The sequence below is a fragment of the Hippoglossus stenolepis genome, chromosome 3 (assembly GCF_022539355.2).
Source record: "Hippoglossus stenolepis isolate QCI-W04-F060 chromosome 3, HSTE1.2, whole genome shotgun sequence".
Lineage (NCBI taxonomy): Eukaryota > Metazoa > Chordata > Actinopteri > Pleuronectiformes > Pleuronectidae > Hippoglossus > Hippoglossus stenolepis.
In genome coordinates, this window is record NC_061485.1 from 29936381 (window position 1) to 29964126 (window position 27746).

General features: G+C 41.5%; 1 protein-coding gene across 2 annotated transcripts in view; it reads left to right on the forward strand.

Moving 5' to 3' along the window:
- Positions 1-27746, forward strand: part of LOC118104932 (receptor-type tyrosine-protein phosphatase gamma) — a 369897-nt gene that overhangs the window by 283422 nt on the left and 58729 nt on the right. For both annotated transcript variants that reach the window (XM_035152240.2, XM_047339382.1), the window contains 3 exons: positions 1943-2009; positions 12209-12366; positions 24438-24630. In XM_035152240.2, the coding sequence (XP_035008131.2) occupies positions 1943-2009; positions 12209-12366; positions 24438-24630 (418 nt within the window). The remainder of the gene's footprint in view (positions 1-1942; positions 2010-12208; positions 12367-24437; positions 24631-27746) is intronic.

Below are 27746 nucleotides of genomic sequence, written 5' to 3' on the forward strand. Positions count from 1 at the left end.
GACGTTTGTACGCAGACTCATGTTACTTCCATATTAATATGTTTTCTTTGGAAAATGCATCAACACTGCTATGGATACACCACTCTCATTTTAGTTTGAAAAACAGAGCTGTTTGGACACAATGACATAGATGCTTGCTGATTGGGTCTTTTTAGTGACCGTGTAGCATATGCTGATTCGTCTGTAAGAAAACAAGGCTCGGCTACCAGTGTATAACACAACATGGATAATCAATTACAAGTGTTGCTGACCCTGTTGTCTTTGCTTAAAGCTGGTGTGCAGTTAAATTCTGCATTTTGCAATGATTAAACTGCTTACAGGCATGGAGACAAGCTTTTGTTTGAGCAGTGCCAGTTCACCGGCATGCGCATGTCTTCTTGTTTACGGTGGCAACTGCACGCCTGTGTACAGGAGCAGTCACGTGATATGTGATTAGTGATGGGGATTAAAACTGATAAGGAGCCAAAACGCTTATGTGGACAGACACAATTTTCTTTTCAAATGAAAAAAGCTTTGAGTTCCCAATGAAATGTGTTGATAGCAAAACGGCAATAGTGGGAGCAAATTGCAAACTGAAAATCAGATGCAATTGCGGCTACAAAATCACTACAGGAAACATGGAAATTGACTACACTTTTTTTTATTGTTAGTGTTTAACATGTAAAAGGCAAGTGGACAAAAATACTGCGCCCTGCTGTCTTTACAAACAGTCCATCTTGCTTGTCACCCTACAATATGTGTAATAACAGTAATTATCTGGCATTTTAACAGTCATTCAAACATTTTCCAGGTTTTCCAAGAAAATGTCTCTTCCATGCATTTGAATTCAAACTATTCATGTGAAATGTGTAATGCATGTCCATGAAAGTAGTCCACCTATTTGTAACCTGATGGACTTGTCACATCACACACACTTCAAAACAGTTTTTTGTGCATTTTAAACAAATATGTAACCAAAGAGGGCACTGATCAGACTGACTGGTCAGTCATATTTGAAGGCACTTGTGTTTAGCCTTTTTGTGTGCTTGTTTTTTTTTTATTGATTTCCAGCTTCCATGACAACAATGATGCTCTAATTGAAGACAATGAAAATGCATGTGTTACTATGACATCGCTCCCTCTTTGAGTTCCCATGGAGAGGGCCTGGTTGATTGCTGCTGATTGTTTCTCCCAATTACACTGCACTTGGTTTCTCAGGATCTCTGCTGTGCTTTTCGACTGTTTTCCTCCACCCATGTCACATCTCTCTTTCTCTTTCTCGAGCATGAATCTGTTATTTTCTCTCTCTTTCCACAGGTGAATTAAAACACACAATGTAGGCGACTTTACTATGATTATGAACAGATGTGGGCATTATACTGTATATGCCCAGATAAGTGGACTATTTATTCCTGCAGGGAACTGAGTCACTGCAACAGCAACAGCAGGTATAAACTGAATTGAGGTAAACAACCATTGGCCCGTAATGTGATTACTTTTTTTTATTGTCCATGGTTTTTATTTATCTTTTCGAGTCTTGATTGTTTGGACATTCCCCCATTCACACAAACATTCATAAAGTGCAGCTTTGTGCAGCACTTCCTCTTTACAGATCAATCACAATCTTTCAGCCCAGCCGTCAGGAGCAATTTAGGGTTCAGTGTCTGGCCCAAGGACACTTTGGTGTGCAAAATAGAGGAGCCAGCTGGGATTGAACCACGAACACTTTGGTTAGGGGTGACCCACACCTCCTCGTGAGCCACAGCCACCTACATGTCAGTGGCTCGTTGGTTGTCCTACAGGGGGTTTGATGGACCGGGATACCAGTTTGGTCTCTCAGCTGGACTGAGAGCCTGTACTGACTAAGATAATATGGTTAATCTGTATACAGTGATGTTGTCTTTTAATAATGCTTAATGTGATGATCACTGTATTTTACAGCAGATCTTTTTGTGTTCCTCAGGTTGGAGGGAATGACAATCCTGCTGTCGACCCCATAATCCATGGCCTGAAGGGCGTGGTCCATCATGGTGAGTGCCAGTGCCCAGTCACACAGGGAATAGATAAATACATTTTAAGATGTTTAAGATGTTGTTATTCTTCTCCTGCCCACATATTTACAGAAGGGTTAGATTTTAGCCCTGATGAACATTTACCGTCCATTAAATTCTGACATCAAGCTCTGACATCAGAAATCAGCACAGTTACACTATATTTTCTCCATAATTCACTCTAATTAATCAAAGTACCATTTACATCCATATGACACATCTGTATCCAGAAAAGGGAACATTTCAACTTAAAGAAGGCTCCTGCAAAGAAATCAAATCAAGCAGCTGGGATTTAGTCCAATGACCTCTGTTATTTCGTATTATGTGAAACTATCAGACATGATAGAAAAATGCAATGTTTTCACGAGTCAAATATATAATGGTCAAAACTTTAAAAAAAATAAGACGACAGTGGGTAATAACATTTATGTTACTACCCTCATGACTGTATATTTTTTAAAGACATCTTCTGGTTAAACACCAGTTACACTACTTTCAGACAGGCAGTGAACTCTGAACAATCTCCGGACATTCTCCAAAGGGGTTGTATGTGAGAATGCAAATGTGCGAGTGAGAGCCCTCGGACTTTCTCCTTCAAGCCCCCAAGTAAAAACTCTGCATAATTTCCAGATGTGAGGCCAAAGTAGGAGATCTTCACCCTGAGCAAGTGGACATGCCCTCAACTGTAGTGGCCCGGGTTCGAATCCGACCTGCGGCCCTTTGCTGCACGTCTCCCCCACACTCTGTATACATGTAGAAGACACTGACAGAGATGATGTGCTGTAAACTAAAACATGTGTTCTCTGCAGCGGAAATAATTAGTTACATCCTGCCTCACCTGAAAACTCCAGAGACTTCTGTGGTGCTGTGAATGCGTCTGAGCAGAGAATCTCCTGCTGCGTTACTCATAAGTGAAAAGCAAACTTCGGACAAAGTCGAATAGTCAAAGTTCATGTTTTAAAAACAGCGTTAATAAGGGACACAGGCTGTCCCACCTCCATTGTGATCAGAGCCACCATTAGTGACAGAACAGCTTCATACAGAACATCAACCTGCTGGTCTTGACTGGTGACCATTGCAACAGGAAATGTGAGGGCCAAGTGTATGGAGCAACATGGGCAGTGCTTTGGAGGAAGTGAATCTGCAGTTTCACTTATATATGGAGAGAGGACTGATGTGTGTTATTTTCACTAACAAACTTACTAGTTGAGGCAGTAATGTGGGTTTGATGCTCTCTACACGACATTGAAAGATGCAGAGAAAAGTCATGTGAGTGGAATAATAAGCTGATGTATTTTATTTTATCTCATTTCAATTGGAGGGTACTCCAGCTTTGTTTCCACTCCTCATCAAAAAGTATCATCCTTTTGCATCATTCAGTGCCTCACATACAGTATTTTCTTACAATAAATCAGGACTTCTGGGATGATTCCGTGCTTTTTTTCTTCCCATAACAAATTAAAGGGTTTTGCATGTTTTTGTTAGCACTGTCTGCCCTGAGTTAAAAACAGTTGTCTCATGCACACAGCCCCGAAGTTCATCCCTGTCATGATCAAAACATTTATCCTAAAGTGATGTGCTGTACTCCCCCCCTCCACACACCCACCCACCCACCCAAAGGGCCCCACTTGCATTGCATCTACAGAACGGCTTCAGAGTGAATTTTGAGAGCTTCAGCATACACAAATAAAACTTTGATTAAACCCCACCGCATGATACATGTACTCTATCTCCTGCTCAGCTGTCTTGGAAAAACTCCTCTGCCTCCATAATTCATCTGCACAAAGACCACTCAAGTTCAATCAAGGCCACACTCCCATCTCTCCCACAGGGAGGGTAGTTGGTTAATTTTCTCTGTCTCCACCAGTGCTACTCTACAGAGCAGCGGGTGGTTAAATTGTTCACAGCACTCTCTTCTCTTGTTGCTGGGCTTGTCTGGCGGACATGCACCACAGGCCTGACTCTGCTGCTTTTGTACCTCGTGTCTTGTTGCATTTTACATGAAACTTCGCTGGAACAAATGACCTCTGACTAGCTAGCCAGCTAGTGGCTCCATGCCATCCCTGTGAAATCAGTCCGGTATAAAGAAGCCGAGCCTGATTTACATAGAGAGCTCATGAAAGGCTTCGGCAGTGAAGAGAGGAGCCCATTGTCTAAGCCGGGTTTGCAGGGGCTTTGGAGGCAGATGCAAAGACTTATAATGATGTGGTGGAATGATGGATAAGACGAGAGGCGGTAGCGAGGAGGAGGACAAGCAAAGCATAGCTCTCTCATGCTATTCATTTTAATCTTGGTTGTAGTGAACTCTGACAAACAGATATGTCATCATCGCTACTGCAGAGATCATCATTACTGTCATTTCAAAAACATATCTGGAATAGTGTTAGACAAAAGAGAAGGAGAAGATAAAATATCTCCCAGAGTGTGTAACACATAAGGCCTCAAAGAAATGGCATTTCTTTTAGGCATTTCCTGAGTTGGCAGAACAAATAATGAACTGAATACTCTCAATAAAAACGTGTTCTAAGTCTCTAAACGATAAACTGAGGTAAATACCCATTGTTACCACATGACCATAGGTTGTAGGAAGACAAGAAAGCAAAAATATCATCGACGTTGCTGCCATATTACACTGGGGTCCTCATTTGGAGCCAGTGTGCACAGAGTGATCATTGAGTGGAGCCATGGTATAGGGGTGTCGCCCACACACCTACCTGACCAATTTATCAATCTAGTCTATTTTAGCTGTCAATCATGATGTCTCATCCCATTTTTGCATCATCAAATAACTAATTATACTAAACATATGTTAAACATAAGCACTTAAACATACATCAGTGTGATAAACACTACCAACAAAGACATTTTGGGTTACAACCAATACATTTTTGATTAAGTTAAATAGCACCTTATTGTTATTAGCATACTTATTATCCATAGCAGCATTAGATAACTGTGAGATGATGTGATACTTGCAGAAAATCTCACTGAATATCCCAAACATTAAACATTAATGTTGATGCCACATTTTCACCACAGTCTGGCCTGCAGCTGTTTTGATGCGAAAGGAAAAGAAATACAGAAGGAAGTTAGTTCATCTCGTTCTTTAAGAGGAGGATGAAGTGTCTCAGACAGAGTGAGGACACATTTTTTAGGAGAGTTTTTCCGTCTCAGTCAAGCTTATCCAAAACAGCCGGCCTTTCAGCTCAGCTGGAAATGAGGTGCTGCTAAGAAGCACTTCACTTCACCAGAAAGTGAGAAGGAGAGATGTGCTGACCGAAACAAAGCTTGTAAATAAATAACTCGAACAACCTTCATGCAAGTCCAGAATCATGGTCTTAAACACAAGGCATATACCATGACGCCCAAACTGCTGAAATATCCACTAAAATAAAAATCCATATAGAGCCTTTCAATAAAGATCTTCCTAAGCACAGTTTGAGGAGAAAATAAGGACAGACAAATAGATAGATAATATATGTTCTCCAAATTTCTGGAAATCCTTCTGAGTAGAGGATGAAAGAGAAGATTAACATGTGAGCACTTTGCAATGGAGCCACATCAGATTGGATGTGAAACAGAGCGTTTTGTAATTAAACCCTCATCGGTAATGAATGGTAGACATATTTGTGCAGACGAAGGGAGGAAGAGGAAAATGAAAACAGAATTTCTCTTCTTTAAATTCCTATACTGGCACCATAGGGTCAACACAGTACTTCAAATCAAGGGGGAAACACCGTGAGCCATGTACGCCCTTTAAAAATTAATTGCCAATCAGGGTCACAGAGTGCCAAGTCAGCGGAGACTACGTGCAGTGAGTAAGATAGTGAATTAATGGACTTGTAATTTGTGCCTGCGAGGAGGAAGGGCTTCATTTCAGCACTGTGACACGAGAGCAGCAAGAGCACTGACACTTGAGTAGATAAACAGAGCAAATGACACAGTGATGTCACAGAGGGCTGTGCAAATATACAGCTATATGCAGCATTTAAACAAAGGCAACTCACTCTCCTTCTGTCTTTGCTCTGAACTGTACTGGACAAACAGTGTTACAGTAAACTCGGCATACTCATCTCCAGCTCACCGGACTGTCAGTCACAGAATATCACGATTTCTTATTATGGCAGATGAAGTCTTTGTCTTCTCATCTCAGGTCCGGGGTGAAATGTGCTGCCGATGACCGAAATCAAACATGTATTTATTAATATCAAATAGATCTTGGTGTGTCCTTTAGAAACATAGTAAAGAATTTACAGTGTGACGCCAACAAGACCATCAGCCAATCATGGCTCAGAAGGGCTTATGCAACCCAAGTTAAGATGCTGTGTTTCTGTCATTTTACATCATTTTTCTACCGGACAAGATAACATAGATTGCAGTAATAACAGACACAAAACAACCTGGAAAGCCCCCCATTGCATTAAAAGACGACTCAATTTGAATATTTAAGCAACAGAATGAAACTGCACATAAAATTAAAAGCAATGGTTTGTGTCTGTCAGAAATATGTAAGCGTATAGAGCACATTTATATTGGTGGAGAGAAGGAGCACAGGGTGTGTAGAAAAGATCTTCACACTGGAGAAATGAGAGAGAGAAAGAAATCAGGTCAGAGAGTCAACTCATGCACAAAATGTGACACCAAGCTGCAGGGAGGGATAGATCCCCCACATGATCAATACAATGACACCAGGTTCTTGCTTTAATTATCTGTTTAGTGATTGATTCAAATAGGATTCTCCATTCCAGAATAATCCACTGAGTAAAAGAGTCATAGCAACGAAAAGTGAAGTGAACATCACAGCACTTAACTTGTATATATGCCAAATGTCACCTTATATGGAATAGGGACTATTGTTTTGTTACATATCTACTGTGGGAGTACATTTTAAATATTTAGAAATCTTTGTATGTATGGTCATAAGTGACATCTGGGACACATCACCTGAGATTGAGATCACGATGGACACAAATGTGATAAAAAAAAAGATCCAATGTGAGCAGAGTCCTCTCAACGTCTTGTTCCCACATGTTGTCCTGCTTCAGTGTTGGAGTATTACAGTGTTGAATTACATCTGCCTTCAAGATTAGCATCATAAAAGGCAGTCTGCTGGAGGAAGTGGAAATGTCATAAGCAGTTTTCAGACATGACCTGCAGCTGCGGGTAAAATCCGGACAATTGACTACGAAGTTTACCCGCGGTTTGCTTTTCACACAGCGGGAGGTTTTGCTGCACAGACGTGTTCACAAAAGCATCAAATCCTCCACGTTATTATGTTTTCTTTCATTTTTGTGTCTGACGCATGTTAGAAGCGTCATCAACTCGCTAGGGGTGAATCCAGCGGGGAACCCCTGCTGTGTTCTCACATCGATTCTCCTGGATTTCCACATACTTTATACGAGGAGATCAGGTGGATAAAGTCCGTAGAAACTGCGGAGCATCTCACTCGGACATTTGTGTTCACACAGGCACGTCCTCCTCCGGAGAAATCTGCGGAGTCCAGTGCATGTCTGAAAGCAGCTGTGAGGTGTTTCATGGTAATCATTTGAGCTTGCAAAGCAGTCTGCAGTCTGAGTAGACTCCCTTGGATTATTGGAATGTAACTGCTCACCAGGCACACACTACAAAGTATCATTAGAAATATCATTTATGCCCACAATCCAATCAAATTAATTCAGACGTCAGTTTCAAAGGATTTAGAATAGAAAACACAATTAAAGGAAAACTTAAAAACATGAGATGAAATCCTAATAAATCCACACAATAAATCTCAACATTTACCATCTGTTGATAAGACTGCAGAGGGAGTCATTTGCCCCATGTTTAGCAGTAAAAACACTAATCACTGCAAAATGCCTCAAGTTCTCATTCATGCATAAAATGCCAACTCATTTTGTGTGCAAATGAAGCAATCTAACTGCAGTGCAAATAAACGAGTTTCTGCTTCTTTTATTTTTGAAAGTACCACTGCTAAGATGTCAGCTTTCTCCTAAAAGTCATGTGTCACAGACCCTCTAAGACTCTTTCTATACCCACTGTTGCTATGCTGCAGCACTGTCCAGGAGTTCAGAAATTAAGGAAACAGCAGTTATGTATTTATTCTTTCGTCATAGATGCTTAAGGATGCTCATGTAAACCAAAAGGCAAATAAACATCCACGTCATTCTGATGCTGATTGGCTGCTAAGAGGGTCTGGAAATGAACCATTTTCAGTCACGCATGAAAACGTTATTCTCTCACACCTACATCAGGTCAAATAAGAAAACGATGTGTTTCAATAAAAGCTGTCAGTGTATGTAAATGTGGTGTAGAACTCAGTGTTCACTCAGAGGCCATCTGTGACAGTTGGCAGCTCAGAATGGAAGAGTTCACACTAGTGACAGAGAAACAGGAATCATTCATTTACAGACTGTATACTCCCCATTAGTGAAGCCAAACATCTCCTTCCCCCCTGGTGGCAGTACAGGACATAAACCCCACCTCCTCCATGATACTGAATGTGACATGGACCAACAAAGTACAAGTCCAAGTACACTTCATGTCATCTCAAATGAGCGAATGCAATGACAACACCAAAGAGATGAAGTGTTTTCTTTTGCCTCATTCAGTGATGGGTCCTACCTGTGTCTTTTAAGGGTTAAATTGAAGGCTGTAATTCGGAGGTGTTTAGGGTCACTTCTTGCTAAGAATGTTATTGTGTAATTGTAGTAGGACAGATTGCTCCCTTTTAGTGCTACCTTTTACAACTCTAACAAAATGGAAATGTGTTGTTCTTTTGTTGCTCCCTTCATTTCCTTCAATTATAACTTAATACTTACATCACAAAATGGAATGGCTCATTATCGTTATCTACTCACCACTATGCCGATGGAGGGGTGGGTGAAGTGTTTGATTCCACTAAACACTTTTGGAGTCTCAGGGGTAAACAGCGCTGCAACCAAGTCCAATATAATTGAAGTAACTGGTGACTATCGGCATAGTGGTGAGTAGATAATGAGTGAATTTTCATTTTTGGGTGAACTATCCCTTTAATATATAAAGGCTGTTTCTAGATCAGTACTTACTTTAAGTTTGAAGTAGAATAACTTGGGAGACTTTCCTCTCTCAATGTACTTTTAGTTGAATAATTTAACTCTAACCTGAACCCTGAGTGGGTAATGAGATAATTCTCACATGAATCGGTCCATAACAAGTTTGCATTTCAGAAGGCAGTGACTTTGTGAGATTGACCAAAAGTGGCACTGAACATCTAAAACCGAAGAAATCTTCCAAAGACTGAATGAAAGTTCACCTGCAGATATCAAGTCATGTGCACCTCTTTCTCTTTAGGTTTTGTCACAACAGCTTCGAACTTTTGCAGCAAACTGAACCAAGACAACACAGCTATGGCACAATTTTAGATCAATACTGGCACCAGATACAGTCACGCAAACCCAGAGTCCTTGGATGCCTCCCAAAATGTGACTTTGTGCTAAGCGTGTGTGGTTTTCCCTAGCTGGGGAATGAAATATTAAGTCCTTACTGAGGACACTAAGGGACGATTAAATGAATGGACAGCTGTTCTGACGCCTCGCCGGAGGCTGAGAGCTTAAAATACTTGCAGTGTGATAACAGCCTCATGCTGCTCCAACCAATGTAAGACTTTCCTGGGCCCTTCTGCATCGTCGCTGCTGCTACAACCACTTATGCTAGTGGGAGAAAAACAGGAGTCACAAACCAACACTGTCATACAATCTGTTCGGCCACACCAAAACGTCATCCTCTTTCATGCTCCGTTTGCGTGCATGTGTCATATGCAAGTATACAAGACCGAGACATTCTTTTGCCTCACACACAGACATTTACTGAGCTATGTGCTGGGAGCGAGATGTGCCAAAGAGTGTGTTCAGTACTTGAGAGGGCTAATTCAGATGTATAAATCTTGAAGAGGGTCTGTGTCATCATTTTCCATTTCCTGAGTACACTCCACCGACCCCCACTCCCTCTCTATCATCATACCCCAGTCTCCTCTCGTCCTCCCTCCCCAGCTCACTCTGTCGCATGGATTCGATGGAGCTGAAAATACTTCCCTGAACTTGGCATTGGGGAAGGCAGCAGGAGACAGGCCTTGTCAGTGGAGGGTGAAAAGGAAGAGAAAGAAGGGTTAGGGGGGATCTATATGTCACTGATAAAGAGAGTGCATCTTCCTCTCCGCCCGTCGCCATCCCTGTCAAGTGACCCGCCCTGCTGCACTCATCTGCCCCACGTCATACACACTCACACACCCTCTCACCCTTTATTTCCATTCCTGTCACTCTCCTTCCTTACATGTTTTCATCGGAACAGTGGATCGTTGTCCCTGTCGCCTTGGCTGTTGGTTTCTTATTTTAGAGATAACACAAGTGGTTACATCAGAAGAAGAATACTAATACTGGATGGCCTTATTGTTTTGCATGAGGAAATATATTGTGGCTGTTTCACACTCCCCACTATTTAACAATGCTAGGTTATTGCTTGTAGGTCAGTGGATTTGTTTACATAAATACAAAAACATTTTTTGTTATTTGCCAAATTCATGTGGAATAGATCTATATCTATATATCATTTTTTGGTGTTCATCTAAATCTCTTTTCTCTTCCTTTTAAATGGTTTCAACTGTTGACTGCAAACTGATGACTCATCCTGCACTCAGGGACGTTCTCATTTTGCGTCAAATGAAAATGTTTTGGATCCCAGCTTGAAAGTACAAAACTCCAAAAATGATTTGATCGTGCTTGTCATCTTCCTCCGTTTCATCCTGGTCCAATTCATCAGCTAAATCCGCAGGCATGAGCGAAGGTGGTGACAAAAACGGAGAGCAGGCTGTCATCATAACTTTCCACGAACTCAACCCAAGACGCCCTGAGACAAAATTGTAAATTGTAAAGTTTCAGCTTTATTAAAAACATGACTCAAGTTATCTCATTAACACAGTGTCGACAGTCAGCCTGTTTCCCTCTTTTCATTGGTCCTTGAGAGTCTAGTGGTAGCACATGACACCCATGGAAACAGATGATTATCTCATTCACAGAGAAACTGACTGCATTTGAAAACGTCCAGACTTGTAGCATAATGCGACAGCTCAGGTCAGGTAACACAACACTAAAGCTACTTTCAGACATGCTCTGAGCTGTGGATAATCTTCTGATATTCTCCGGAGGTGCTGTATGTGAGGTTGCAGATGTCCAAGTGGGAGCCTCTGGACTGTCTCTGGAGTTTTACCTGCCAGGCCTTTGGGAAAAACTCAACAGAATTAGCCCATATGAGAAAACAGATCCTCCGCAGGATTGTTGATATCAAACATGCATAAAATGAAATCAACAAAAGGAATATAAATATCTCATGTTGAAAAAGCGGAGCCCATACACATCCCAGACACAGACTAAGACATCAAGAGAGCTTTTGGTAATAAGAGCCAATGCTGGTGTTGTAAACTAAAACATGTGAGGTCCATAGTATAATTAATGTGTTATGTCCTGCCTCTGCCTGCTGAGCCTCCCCTCACCTGAACACTGGAGATTTCTGTGTTGTTGTGAACATGTCTGAGCCGAGAATCTCATGCTGCGTTGTTCATGTGTGAAAGGCAAACTGGACCCAATTCTGTGGACATCTTCCTGAGTTCATGTCTGAAAATGGCCTTATACATAATTTTGCTCCACATCTTGCTATTGTCCACCATGAATACAAAAATAATTCACATTGCCATCTCCTCTGAGGTCAGTGGGAACTAAATGACACAGCCACGGATAAAACTATTGTACTGTTTAATCAATGCCTGTCTTTGTTGGATCCACATCGTTCTCCCTCTAAAAGAATCATTTAAAGAGTAAACAGAGTGTCTGGCTTGAAGCCTCAGTTGTGTTTCAAATCACTGGTGATTTCTGTTTGGAGCAAACATTGTTAGTGAATCATTCCGTTGTGTCAACATTTGTGCTTGGAGATGTGATGTTGTAGGTGTCCAGTGCCATTATGTGTGTCAATAGGGGGACATTGAACAGGGCAGGCACAATGCAAATGCAATCAATAGCATCAACCTTAAGGCCGTGAAACAGTAGCACTTGGGTCTGCTCCAGAAACTCATAGTTTACAGTGAAACACAAAGTGCTGTGTAGATCATGTTGTATTGATCTGAACATTGTGTCCTGTCCACTCTCATGCAGAGAAAGAGACGTTCCTGGAGCCGTTTGTGCTGAAGGACCTGCTGCCGTCCGCACTGGGAAGTTACTATCGCTACACCGGCTCTTTGACCACTCCGCCCTGCAGTAAGGTGGTGGAGTGGATCATTTTCAGCAGACCTATCTACGTCTCATACAAACAGGTAAGACACAAATATAACGCACCAAACAGGTGGAGGTTACATGTGTGGGTTGTTTTGGTGGAAAAGCTTGGAAGTCAAGAATGGTATCTGAAGATCACAAGTAAAAAAACTAAATCATGTTGGGATCTAAGTTTATAATTCTGAAATAGCAATTATTTAAACTGTGATCAGAAATTAAATATGTTATATTATTCCAGGATAACAGCCTCTTCAATATTAGAATGTCTAGGAGAAGTCACTGCAGCTAATTGCTCTAAGTATGAAACACATAATTTGTCTTCTAAATAAAATGGGCCTTTGAGTTCATATCCTTTTCTAGTGTTTACTACAGCCCATGAACTTTCCCTCCACATGTTTTTAGTCATATGACTTGAGGTCTGTCTTCTCCCTGAGCCCTGTGGTATTTTGAGGATGTGTGGCGTACCATTGGGTTCAGACTTTGTTCTTACACCATGAACTGCATGAGTGTTCTTTTGAAAGAGGACGGAGTCAAATACTTTCAGGCATCATTATACAGGTATGTCTTTTACCTGCACAGACTGCAAAAAAACATAGACTTAGCTTGGAACTCATAGGTTTCTGAAAGGATGTTTGTTTTTTGAGCACATATCGGTCATTTGTGGTGCTTCATCTTAAGGTACTTGTATCCTGTTCTCTTGGTCCTTACAACAACCTGGACTTCCTGATTTGTGGAAATACTAGTGCAGTGTGTGTTCTCAACCTGACTGGGCTCTTTGCTTGACTTGTGACTGGTGATGTTGATTGGAGCTTACTTTCTGAAACTGTTTAAGTGAGCTATGATCAGTGTTATTTTTTACACTAATTTTATAGAATGTGTTTTTCTTTCACATCTCATATATACTCATTTATATGATTTACTTGATGATATTTTCTTATACATTGCAGGTCGGCTATTTCACAGGTCTGTTAAGCAATCGACACTCAGACCCAAGTTCACAACTTGTCAAAATAAAAACTCTATAATCCTTACTATAAAGCATTGCAGCAACAAAACCAACTTGTTTCTTTTCTATTAAGATGTACGAATACCCATATATATTATATAATTCATATAATGTTGGACAAGTGCAAATCTCGGCAGTGTTTGTTTCGGTCTTTCAGTTTATTGAGAGTCTAAACAGATCTGACAGTTGCCCCTGTTTACTTTTCATGTGATGACCCAGAGTCACTGGCAGGATGACAGGGCTGTGTGCACATTCTGCCAGCTGACATCAGGCTGCTGTCCTCTCCTGTCCATCACTGCACCTTAACGTTGTGTTTAACTTCTACTCTGTACACATCCATACAGATATTGCAGGTTTTGTTCAGGATGTAGCAGCAGCAGGTGGTCTATTGACTATTCTCTGGTATTTTCTAATGATAAAACAACAACTTTGGTCTAATTATATCATAATTGTTCAATCTATTGAGACTTTGGCAAAATGTATGCATATAGGTTGATGAATTTGTGTCTATAGGCAGGTTGTACAGTGTCTACAGAGTTGCTCTAGCTAGTTCAGTAGCATAATGATATGAAGAGTAAAACTCTTTTCTGTGGAATTATGTTAAAGTAGATAGTGTGAAACTAAAATAACATCCCACGTTTAAACTCTTACAGGTCATCTGAAATAAGTTACATATATACTTTAAATCAGAACTTACATTTTTTGTTGCGAGCTCATAATCCACACACTCATACATGGTTATGCATGGACTGCCCCAATTCTTTCCTGTTCTGTTGCTCTCTCTCTCTCTCTCTCTCTCTCTCTCTCTCTCTCTCGCTCTCGCTCTCTCTCTCTCTCACACACACACTCTCTTGTTGAAGTGAAAATACTGTGTGACAGAACCAACCAACATACTGTCATTTTGATGCAGTACCAGCTGTATTTCCATGTACATATGATTATAAATGCATGTCAACGAAAACAGTGAAAAACAGGGATAAGAGTCATCATTACCAGGAAAGCAGCTCCAGTGTGTTCAGTATTTGTTAATAAGGGTCTGTGGGAAAAGGTTTTTTTTCCCCCATCTTTCTTCCCCAGTTCAAAGAACATTTGGCAGACTCGTCCCCTAATGAGACCAAACGAGTTGCTCAAGAGCAGCAGTGGAGCAAACTAAATGTGGATGAAATATTGGCTTCTCTGCCTTGAAGTTAGGAGAACAGGTCAGTGTAAAGCCAGCAGTGAGGGGACATTACAAAGACGGAGGAGATTGAGGAAGATTGATACGGAGGGAGGTAGAGGCAGGAAGCCAAAGAGATGGTGATGCTCTTTAACCAAACTTCTTTAACTGGCAAAGAATACAAAAACAATCACAAACACATCCCGGCGTCCTGAAGGGATATCTTAAAATCACATATTTGGTCTGAACAACAGTTGAAAACCCAATGATTATCAATTTGATATGAAAAAGAGAAGGTGCATATCTTCACATCAGAGAAGATACCACCAGTTTCATCATCTTCTGTCATGATTTTAGTGTCACAACAAATAAGATCAAATTGGACTGAAGCTATTTGGTTTCAATCTGCACAGAAGCTGCAGTATTGGTTGGCTGCCAAGAGCAGTTAACCTTTTTACTCATTTATTAAAGAAATGTGAATTTAAGAGTTGGATCTCATCCATACTTTTTTGTGGATGCACTGCAGCCAGGTTGCTAACAAAATGTTGTTGGTAGATGTCATCATTCTTAATCCAAATCAAAATGTTTCTTTAATAACATTGGATAGATTGATTCTTAACCCAGGTGAAAAAGCCAGGAGAGCATTAGACCAGTTTGAATCAGTGAAGAATTCAAAGGTGTAGGCTGTAATTCAGAGTTCCGCTCAGCACAGTCTAAACCTACACCTCCTCAACTGCTTCCCCTCCTCCAGCCGAACAGCAGAGGAAATTAACATAAACATGTTTTTTTGAGTATGTGCTACTTTCTGGCTGCTGAGAATAATACATCTATGCATGTAAGCAGTGTCTCTGTTGAGTGTCTGCACTTTGTTTTGTTCATTTGAATAACCTTTAAGTCTGCTCCCAGCTCAAGTGCTTGAGCTCAGGCCCACACAAGCACCAATGACATTGGTATAAGTCATCTTAAGGATAACCAACAGTTCAAACTTTCTGAATTCATATGCTGTTTTTTTTGGATTGGCTGTGAAGCACCCTCCATCCCCTCCGAAAAAGAACTACATACAAACAGGAATGTTAGACGACACACATTTATACAGTCTTTATTGGTTGGACTTTTCTTGTTGTAATTGAATCCCACAAACATTGGTGACATGTGGCCTGTAAAACTTCCTGCAGGTTAACTTTGAAACTTTCTGCTGAAGACAAGCTCCTGAATGCATCTTTCAATTCAGATCAATTCAATTTTATTTGTATAGCACCAAATCACAACAAACATTATCTGAAGGCACTTGACAAAGGATCTGTGGACAGATCTTGAATCCTTCATGAGCCTGCAGTCCTTTAATGGACCCGGCTTAGTGGGTCAGGTCCTGCCCCTGAATTGGGACAGGAATTGTGGTGTTTTGCTTTGTCGTTGCTCATAACATGACCACAGGTGTAAAGGTCAGGAATTCTGGGTTAGCCAAAAGTACAAAAAAGAGAGCATATCCTATCCTCTGAACTATATCCTAACTTCAGCACCTGAAGCTGCTATAACCAATATTTCAGAATAACAATTAATGAAATGACAATGTGAAAAATGGTAAATGGTCTGTTTTTATATAGAGCTTTTCTAGTCTTGATGACCACTCAAGGTGCTTTACATTACAGTTTTTTTGTCATTTACCCATTCACACACATTAATACAGTGCATTTATGGGCAGCAATTTAATTTTTTACGAGGGGCAATGTGGGGTTCAGGACACTTTAGGCAAGGAGATGATAAAGACTGGGATTGAACCATTGGTTATACTGGTTAGAGGACGACCCCTCAGCCACAGCTGCCCAAAACCCCAGTAAACTCCACAGATACATTGGAAGCTATATTTTACCACAAAAGCTCTGCCATGATAAATACTTGCATGTCATTCGAAGTCTACCATTTAAACCCATTATATAGTTTTAATCTAATTTCAACATCAGCACGTCTCATTTGTTAAAGGCAAAGTATACAAAAAACAATACTTCAAAGTCAATAGATAGGAAATTATGCAATAACCAGCAGAATATTAAAATGGGAAAATTAATCAAATAAGAGTCAACAAAAAAGCAAGTGACAGTGACATCATTCATCCTTCCTGTTCTTTGGCTGCTGATTTCGAAACCATTTGTCAATCCGTCTAAACAACAGCCTCTTTTGAAGTCCTTTGTTTTCTCCCCTTCTTTTGTTGCTGTCCAACTCTCCTGAGAACACATCATGGAGAAAGATAAAAGGCAGAGGTTGGAAGGAGAATTAACATTGATGGTGACTGTAGTTATTGTCTATGTCTGCCTCTCTGTGTTTGATTTCTCTCTCTCCTCTCTTTGTGAGCCTTTTGTTTTGGATGCTAGTTGAAGTAGGTCAGCAGGAGAGACAGCAGTTGCTTTGGGCCTGCTTTTAAAGTGGATCGATGCTCAGGTTCTTGCACAACAGCTCACCTTAAATGCCTTCCTTTCAAACAGACATGTAGACATGCCACGCTTGTATTTGTCCACCTGGCGTAAGGGTATGTGTGTGTGTGGGAGAGAGGGAAGCTGCGTTTCAGATGTTATCAACCTTAGATGGCTTTTGCTATGTTGGTCTCACATCGCAGTTACTCGAAATATTAGCTGCGAGGAGGGAATTGCTGGTGAGTTCTGTCTCTGTGCAGCAATTCCAAGTGGGGTATGTGGGGTTTTCTTTATGGTTTCCCACCTGGCTAAGGCAGCCTGTGCGAAGATTCAAATTGTATTGTTAGCTTGTAAAAAGCTCTTCAAGAATCACTGATGTGGTGACATGCTCAAAAATCCAACCAACGCAAGATTGTTTGCTTGGCCTGTATTTATGCTCTGTACTTCAGAATTAGTCCTTTTCATCAGTAAGTCCTCCTCAAACACTTCTACAAATACCACAATATCTTGACAACCAAAGATGTTTTTGAACAACAAATCACCAAATAAGTGTTATTTAAATAAAAAGGGCAAGTATGGAGTCTACATATAAATATTTTTGGCAGGGTTTTCAACCATCCCCACCTGTCTGCAGGGATTCTGATTCTGCCCACAGCAATGACGTATGAATCTTTCTGTCTGGGCCAAGCCACTGTGACATCAGCACATAAAATATGTATCTGAGGAAATGCAAACAGTTACTCTTTTCTTCATTTACAAGTTATAGACTGAGAACAAGTCTTATTTACTGCCTCGAAAAGTAAAAAATAAATAAATAATGAAAAGCTTTAGCTTGAGGCAGTGGAAACTCAGTGGAAACTCATTGACAGAAAAACATTGTGGATTCTGTCCCCGTTTTCTCTGATAGAGGATGTTGTTCCCCATAGCAACAGATACACGCTGCCTATAATCTGCCTATAGTGCCACAGGAATATTGCTCTGCTGTGACTGAGACTTTGTGCTCTGATAGTATAGTGATTTCAGCTCAGGTTTGCAGGATGTGGAGGTTTGAGATACATAATGGCCTGGTATGGGGCTGCACTGTGATGTGTGCACCAGTACTGTCCGAAGCTGATCCAGGAGCTGAAGAAGGGCTGAAGGCTCTAAACCTCATGCACTACTGCAGTCCACTGTGAGTGGAGTAACACACACACACACAAATTATGTCTGTGTCGCAAGTCAAGAATTACCGTTCATTACATGCAATCAAACTTTACAAATTTCACAGAAAATATGCTCTTGATCTTACACATGTAGAGGAACTGAGGATTGTCACACTTCAACAATCGGGTTTTGCAAACCTTTTAGAAAATCACACAAGTCCAGTTCTTTTAATACACCCATGCTTCTGCTGCTTTGGAACTGCAGGAATTTAGGCCCAGGAACCAAACTGCACTGGATCTAGATCAACTGATTCCACCTTCAATTAAAAGAAACAACAAATGCTTACAAAGGCATGCTCATGAATTCAATCAGGAGAGACTTGATTCATAATTTAACGATGTTTATTTGACAAATGCACAGAATGTCATCAGGATTAGAAGGGGGTGGAGCAGAGCATCGAACAGGAATACCCCCCGGGGTCTAGACACTGGTGGTGGTTCATCAGTCAATCGATTGTTTTGGATGGCCCATATTCGTGAGAATTGTCCTATTGGACTTCGCCAATTGTGACATCCTCTGCCCTTAACCCTCAACAAGAGTAAGGAAAAACTACAAAACCTTTTTGACAGGAAAAACGTAGAAACCTCAGGAAGAGCCGCATGCGAGGGATCCCTCTTCCAGGACGGACAGAAGTGCAATGGATGCCACGAGTAATAGGTATATTGTCAGGCAGTCTTGTTGATTTTTTAGTCCGCGATCAGCTGCCACCATGATCGGGTGCCGCCGTAATCCACGATCCATTGTCATGATCCACTGATACTATTGGGATCCATCATCAAGGTCCATGATCGCTGCCACCACAATGTGGGATTATGCATACGATCAATTGAGGTCGGGATCCGGAAGAGGTGATGATATTCTGCTGGAGACTGGAGGAGATTGGGGTGGAGGAGGGGTTATGCGCGTCACTGAAAGACGGCTGACTGCGGAAGAGAGGAGAAGGGATTTTTAAAGTTTGACAGGTGCTGAATGATTGGCTGAAAGAGACCGCGGCAGACCTGATTGGACATTTAGGAACACCCACGATCAGCTGATCAGTATGCAGGTTAAGCCCACAATCAGCTGATCAGCATGCAGGTTAAGTCTTCCTGACTGAACTTACGCTTAAGCTTCATTATAACTTGCATCTTGAATAAATATGTGTTAAAGGGCCCATATTGTGTAAAATAATTTTTTCTGGGCTTTTACTATCCGTAATTCCTTAAAGGGGGTTAGTAGGGAGCCTCAAAGTATGAACAGAGTCACTCCGTGGACTTTTTCACTCAGTCCATTCTAAGAAATATGTTATTGAAACGTCTCGATTCGTACTTCCTCCCCCGTATGATGTCATCATGATATCGCACTCGTCTCTCAGCCCCCCCCAGCCGGTACCAGTCCAGCCTCCGAACCCACCGCCCCTGCTCCCCACCACCTCCACCACCATCACCCCTCCACACCGAACGCGACACGCAGCAGACTTGTTGCTGAGCTAGCAGTTTGTTAGCTACCACAGGCTAACCACAACAAACAACACTGAAGAAACACTGCAGCATGGAGGGATGCAAGGACGATAATGTGTCCATGCACATTCCTCCTAAGGACGTTACTGTTCGAGACCAGTGGTTATGCTTTATTTCTTCTGACGTGCCGTGTCGGTGTGCTCAGTACGGAGTAACGTAACTCTGTTGTGAAACTCCATACTGTAACTCGGGACGTTACTCCTACATTGGCCGACTGTCCTGCTAAAACTTGAACCAACATGAGGACGGTGTAACTTAACGTTCAGAAACATCCTGTTGTAACAGATGTGGCTGGTCTTCTATAGCTGCAAACATAACAACGTGACTTTCAGATGTGTTTACCAGAGATCGTCAATGCGCCAGAATGAGACCGGTGATAGGCCTGGTCGCATGTCACTCAAAGTGCAGTCAGCCAATCAGAGGAGGGGCTCAAGAGGCAGGAGAAAACAGCCTGTTCTGTCTGCAGCTCCAGAGAGAGGCAGAAGAGAGGACATGGAAATACACATTGCAGCAGTTTTTCCGACTTTAAACCACTGATATGTCATCTTAGGAGGACCAATACCTCAAACTAAATCCCAGAAAGGTGTAAAATATAGGAACTTTAAAATTAAAAGGTATAGCAGCAGTTCATAACAAAGCCATATCTGTAACACAAAGAGATAAGCTATGGAAAGAGCCATGCCTGGATCTGTATTTATTTTATTATTTTTTCAGCGTGTCCTCCATTCTCAATTCTTTGTCCAGACTAAACCCTGAGGGTTTACTAAGACTTGGTAAACAGTGGAATCAGACTGGGGCTTTCTCTTATTAATCCCTTGCTTTGACGCTCACATTTGACTTCCATCATCACAAAGTCACCCCTAAAGCTGGTCACCAAAGCTGGCAGGCTGATGTTTTATGGGCGTTGTACATTTGTTTTGCAGCAGCTTGGGGGGTTTGGGATTTGGGTTTGCTGCAATCACATTCTGCTTAGGCAAAAAAAGCTAATTTCCTCAACAACTATTATTTTTCTTTGCAGTAGGTGGGGATGTTTTACAGTTTATCCATGCGTGACTTTGCTCCAGAAGATATCTCATCACCTACTGTCTTAACATTCCGTACGGATATTCATGGTATCCAGAGGATTTCAAACTGTGTTTGAATCAGAATAAGGTTTTCCACTTTGATACACTATTGGAGCATCTTGGCAATGAGCCTAATTGATAAAATGTGTCTTCTCATAGACCCTCTATTTACTGCCATCACTAGAAAGACGACTCCTTAGCACTACTAGAGGTCAGAAATAATGCAGCATATCTCCGAGTCCTACTTACAGAAATAAATCAAGGACGGTCAAGTCATCATTTATTGTCAGGCTCAGGATAGACACCTCATTTTGCTGTGGTTTGGTTTCAGTTTTATTTTAGAGTATGTGGTTGTCATACAGCCCAGAGAGAATTTGCTGTCCTCAGATATTTCCTCACTGCGATTTTTACCTTAATAGAACTGAATCTTCCTCTCACCCCCCTCCTCCCAGCTCTGCCTTGCTCACAAGCTGTTTGTCTGAGTGCATTGCTTCCAAACACATTGTACAGAGTATCCATCTGCCAACACAGGCAGAAAGATGACACTTCAATCACACAGTGCAAATCCATGTCTGCTCGCCCGTCTTGCCACACAGCATGTGTTTGACAAATGGCAACAGGAAGAGGCCAACTTCAACATCAAACTAAAGCAGTACAAAATGTTCACAGCTTGATAGCATGGCAGCTAAATTAAGATTAAAACAATTTTGGCAAAACTGTTTCAATGCATCAGGGATACTAACTTTCACAAGTAACAATATCTGCAGTATTTCATCTCTAAAAATGATGTTTGTATGTAGGAATTTAACAATCTCAAACCTACTTCCTGGTTTATCAAACCAAACCAAGGAATCACCCGATAGTCCAACCCGGTGCTGAAAGCTATGTTCAGAGATACGAATGTGAACTGGCTTTAGTCTGTACATGGCAGCTGCATTTGGCAAGGATTTGGAGGTTGCATCTGAGAACCAGCTCTTTCAGTGATTCATCATTCACCATGGTGTGAGTTTGGCACCTACTTTTAACCGCTCTGGACTGCTGGTGGGACAAGCCTTTTTGGCTACCTTAGCAAGAGCTCTTTCAGATACAGTTTATGCAAATAACAACAGTACTCTATTTCAATGTGTTCATCACAACACTGACTATTTCAAGGACTTGGCCAACTCAAACACTACATTAGTAGGGCTCTTTGGTCTGTGGCCCACAAGATACCACAAGGTAGAGCATGAATATTCAATCAGAACTCTACAACTGCAATTATCCCCTGGGACAGCCCTTCACAGAAACAGGCCACAAGGATGCTCATTCACTTAAAGTTCACGTATTTGAAGTAATCTCCAAACATGTGAGATGAGAGGGTCGTTTTTAGAGTTGATGGTTGACAGACTTAAACAACTCCTCTGGTGGGAGAAATTATTGATTGAAATCCTGATTCATGGATATGTGATAATTTGAGGTGTTGATGTTCAGAATTATTTGAACATGCAATATCAATCTGTTATTGGTAAGTTTGCTATCTTCATGACTAGTTTGACTATGATTGTCGCTTTGTGCCTAACTCTTTGTTATATGCTTTGCTCCATGCATTGGTGACATCATTTCATGAAGCTTCTAGTGAACAAGCTATATGCCTGAACTGTTGTGTCAGATTCTGGTGGTATTGTCTTTGGATACCTGAAACAATTGTATTTGTCTATTGTCCCTTTAAGTTTCTTGGCTTTTATTCGTGTATCTTTGTTTGTCTGAGCTAAGACCATTTTATGCCATATTTTAAAAGATGTCACTACAACATTGTCCACCAAAAGTCAACTTGACAGATTTTAGAGTCTAACTTGAGCAGTGACTCCCAGGAGTTGTGATTTTTACATTGTTTGTTTACTGATAACTTTACCGCCCAGCTCTCTCCCCCTATCACAGCCTCTATGCTAAGATATTCTAATCATATCTTGGCTCTCCCTCCATATCCAACCCGCAGACATGGGATTGGTATGAATCCTTTCCTTTAAAGGGGACATAGCATGCCCATTTTACCACAAGTTGATATGGTTCCTTGGGGTCTTAATGAAATGTCTGTAACATACTTTGGTCAAAATACCACAAGGATCATATAAAACAGCACCCTTTTTACCCTGTATAAAACAGCCCTCCACAGAGTGACCTGTTTTGAGTGCCTGTTCCTTTAAATGCTAATGAGCCAGCCCCCCTCCCCCTCTCCCCCATGATTTTAAACGATATAAATTACATATTTTATATGATATAAATTATCAAATATGCATCCCATACTTTGTATTCCCTTCTGTTGTCCTGGAGTTTTAATTTTCCCAATCACATAATTAAATGTCCCCTCTGCCCATCCACTACAAGCACACAAGCAGACAGACAGAGAGAGAAAGAGAGGGGTGGGGGCTATGAAGACCATCATTTACCCCGAACCCCGACATTCAACGGGTACAACAACAAGCGGAGAAAGCAGAATCGCGGGCTGACCTTATATATACAGTCTATGGGGCTGACCAGCGGAGAAATGCACGTCCCGGGTGACCAGCCAGGCGGCTGCGTGCTGAGAACGGCGCTGCGCTGCCTCGCAGCGGCGCTTCCGCGTCCGGTGTAAACCCGGCATAACGAGTGGGGGGGCTCTGTTTGTGCCACTGTTACAGTAGTGCTGAACACTGCGGAAGTCTTCCACACTGCGGAATTTGTGGCGCTGACACAAATTCCAGCTCACGCATGGGAGAGCGAGCGGTCCCGCCCGAGCAGCTGCTGCAGCCTCCCAGTCCCAACGATCCAGACAAATGCCACATGTGAGTGAATCGCGGGCTGACCAGCGGAGAAATGCTCGTCCCGTGTGAACAGCCAGGCGGCTGCGCGCTTGGGAACGGCGCTGCGCTGCCTCGCATCCTCGCTGCGTCCAGTGTAAACCCGGTGTAATGAGTGTGGGGGGACGGGGGATGAGGTGGGGGGTGGGCCAAGGCCATGTAGGGAGACTTCCAGTGCCTTGTTACGACACAAAACCCAGGAAGTTCAATCGAGTCGCTCAAGCATGACGTTTCTGACTTAGAGGAACCATAACAAAACGCGCAAGTGTTTTTTTCCCAGAGTTTTTGGGTTGGTAGACATGCCAGATACCCACATTAACCTGTAGAAGCACTAACAAAGTGGAATTTGCATGCTATGTCCCCTTTAAATCTTGGCAAGTTTAAGAATGAGCATATTTCTGGAGGTGTCAAATTATCCCCCCTAGAAAACATAATACGAACCCACGTTATGGACATTTTAAATCAACACTATTGATGGACAAGTCTTATTTCCTTTATAGCTTCGAACAAATTAAACTTTTACAACATTATTTCAAAGTTGTCATAGTAATATTTTGCACTCTATTTATTAATTGTTCATATTTTTCACTGACACATGGATCCATTGTTTACCCAATATGTTCTTCATATTCTGGTATTATTAGTAATTTATTCCCAGTATTCTCCTTTATGATAAGCCTTTGCTTTGCTGCAGCGGTGACCCACTTTTCTCATGGGGATCATTAAAATTTCATCCTCAACTTGTATTTCAGTTATATATCTGCATTGCATTCTCATATTGTGTTTTTTGAGGGGATAGTAAAAATGGCTTCTTCTGCGAGAGGGATGGAAAAATCACCAACTCAAAGTCACCAGGAGTGACTCTGAGTTAGTGAGTTGTGCCTGGAAGTAACTCTTCTTCACTTTTCTCCCTCCATTTCTCTGTCTTTGCCCTGCCGCCTCTCTCCCTGCCGGCACCAGTTGGAAGCTTTCTACTCGATCTTCACCACGGAGCAGCAGGACCACGTTAAGTCAGTGGAGTATCTGCGCAGTAACTTCAGGCCCATCCAGAGATTGGATAATCGCCACCTCTTCAAGTCAGCAGTCAAAGATGCCTGGCTACCCGACCTGACTGACAGCGCCAGTGGACCATACGGCACAGAGGCTTCCAAAGGTACGGTGGTTGAGTTTTGATTATTTAGAAACAAGAACTCTTTCTATATATTCCCCTAAACGTAACAAAAGCACATTCTATACCTTGTCTATACCAGGAGCCTGCGTGACACCAAGCTTCATCTAAAAGCGATTTAATATCCTTATTTACTTACAACAAAGTAGTAACATTGAAAACATTCAATTAAAGGAACTCAAGGTGAAATCATATGTCCTTGGTCTGATTGATTTGATCTTGAGTTCTTAAAGAAAGAAAATGTGCGTAAGCATAGACTTTTTTTTTACAAGAAGAAAACGGCGCAGATGTTGTACTGCTGCATGTAGACCCTCTCCAACTGCTTCATGTAAGCACTTTTTCTGCCCACTGATTTATATAGCATCATTAAAGTTCCTCTTCTCGCTAAACTGGTCCAATATTCTCACATTATTCCTGGATGGTGACATTTCTTAATGTTAATAAATGAGGGATATTCAGTCTTGCTCACATGCCCAGAGGAAACCAATTGTCTTCTCTTTGTGTGTGTGTGTGTGTGTGTGTGTGTGTGTGTGTGTGTGTGTGTGTGTGTGTGTGTGTGTGTGTGTGTGTGTGTGCGTGTGGTCTGGGCTAGTTCTCTGTCATTTCACCAGCGAGCTGGGTAACTCCCCTAGCATAAGGCAGTGGGAGGAACACCAGCCGTCCTCCCACTCCTGCCTCATTACCACTCAAACAACACCACACATTTTGCAGTTTGTGTGTGTGTGTGCTCGCGCATGTCTCTTAGTGTATTTACAATTTCTCGTGTGTGGCCTGGCATCTGTGCTGTGTCAACTGTCCTAGCAGGGTTTGTCCCCTCCCTTACTTCAGGTACACTTCCATATGGTCGACTACAAGAGAGGTGCATCACCTAGATGTACACACACCTACACAACCGACTCACATGTATGTACTGTGTATGTGTCCTGGCACTGTGTGCTGCACGCTCCTACAGTTTGTCCTTGAGCACAGCAGTGGGACATTTGCTATAAGCAGATCTATAAGGCTGGCAGAGGAAACACAGAAGAGGAGGAGGATGAAGGACAGCAGGGGGAAATAAGCAAAGAGGAGAATGGGAGCTGAAAACAAAAAAGACTAACAGACACACAGACACACAGAGAAACATACAGAGCACATGCCTACTACATATCTTGTTCTTCATGCTGCCATCCTACCTGAGTGAGTTCCAGATGGAAATCAAAGCATGTACACCTCTCTAATTCTGGACCTCACAGCATACAGCCACACAACACACAAGTGATATTGGAGATTGGAACCCTGAACAAACCTATACAGCAGCTCAACCACATGAGTCACTTTCCTTCCAGTCCCCCCTCCCTGTGCTAATTTATTCCATTTAGCTGTGGCTCAGCCTGATCACCTTCCTTCTGCCACTGATTGTTTCCCATCAGCCATTATAGTCCATTTACCTTTGGGTGTATGAATGAATGGCAGCCTCACATTTAGTGAGCCAGGATGATGGATAGATGCGTGGAGTCAGAAAACACAGAGGAACAGTGTTTAGGTGTTATTGAAGCTACACCCCCACATTTTTTAAACCGAGTTTCATCCAGTACACTGTAATTAATAAAATGATCAATATCCCTTTCATCTCTCAAGTCCAGTGACCTGACCCATACCCATAAGATTAATTAAAAACAGGATACACAGTCACTCACTGTGAAACTCATCCACACTGTGCTCATGCAGAACTTGCATGACAGCTGGTCAGATTTCTTTCTCCACATAATATATTGTCCCATTTCACCAAAGACCGGCTCAGTCAGTTTGTTCTTGTCATGGATGTTATGCAAAGTGACAGAAAGAAGATAACCCATTTTTTGTTGTCATCTGTCCACATGTCCAGAGACACCTACCACACTGTTACCAGCTTTGCAGTGTATGAGAAGATCTTGAAACAGTTTCCATGATATTCACCAATGCTTTATTATAATGTAATTGTACAATGTAATCCAAATTTAAACCATAATCTCTGCAGTCCTTCCTGATTCTGCTGTGATTACAGCCATGTGTGAACAAGGTCCATTGTGTAGGATGTAGGAGGATCTACGTCTTAGAAATTGAATATAATATTCATAATGATGTTTTCATTAGTGTTAATCACACAAAACTAAGCACCACTCTGTTTTTTCACCTTAGAATGAGCCCATTATGTCTTCACGTTTTTATGTTACCTGAAGGCTAGCATAGATTTTCCTACATGCTTTGAAATATGAAAGTTAGGGGTGTTCTGTGTTACAATCTGCAGCCTCACCGCTATAGGCCAATAAATGCTCTTTGTCTTTAAAACTCCTTAATCCCACCAAGGTCTTTCAGTCTTAGGGCCTGAACAGTTTGTTCAAAGTTAAGCTCATAACATGCTGGTCCTGTCTCTGTACTGGACTGAGATTTTAATCTTTCAACTCCAGATCAGAGAGCAAACAAACATTTCCAAGTTGTCAGCCCATTCGTTTTAAAATAGATTATAACACATCAGACAAATTCAAGGTCAAAGGGTGATCAAAAATAATGATAGGGGTTATGTGGGATTTAGAACAAGAAATCGTAAGAAAGCCAAAAAGACCTTGGCTGACAAAATTGAGCAAAGGAATTTCTGCCTTTTGACATTTGCTCCAAACGAGTCTTAGAGTACCCTTCACTCTAAGAAGAAACATTTTTGTAAACCGATGAGAAGTATTGAAAAAGCCAAGCAAAGCTGAACTCTGCCCCTTCCTAAGTTCCTGAATCAATATCTGGCATTGGCACTTCCAGTACATGCTATTAACAGGGAGAAACTTTTGAGACAATTTTTTTTGTGGTAACCAAGAGTTGAGCAAGAGTGCATTCAATATTTATTTTGTAAAATAAAATTATAATAACATACACACACGTGTCTGATGTCTATTAGAGGTTATCTTATAAAGACTCTTGAAATAACAAGTGGGCCTATTTGCAGTCTGACAATTTTAAGCGTCGATGTTTCAGTGAAAACTTTGTTAGTAAATGAAGTCAATAATGATGCATAAACTACAACTGAGAAAATAATAGGGAGAGGAGGACAAGTTTTGTTCATTGTATATCTGTAAAGTAATGTTGTTAATAAT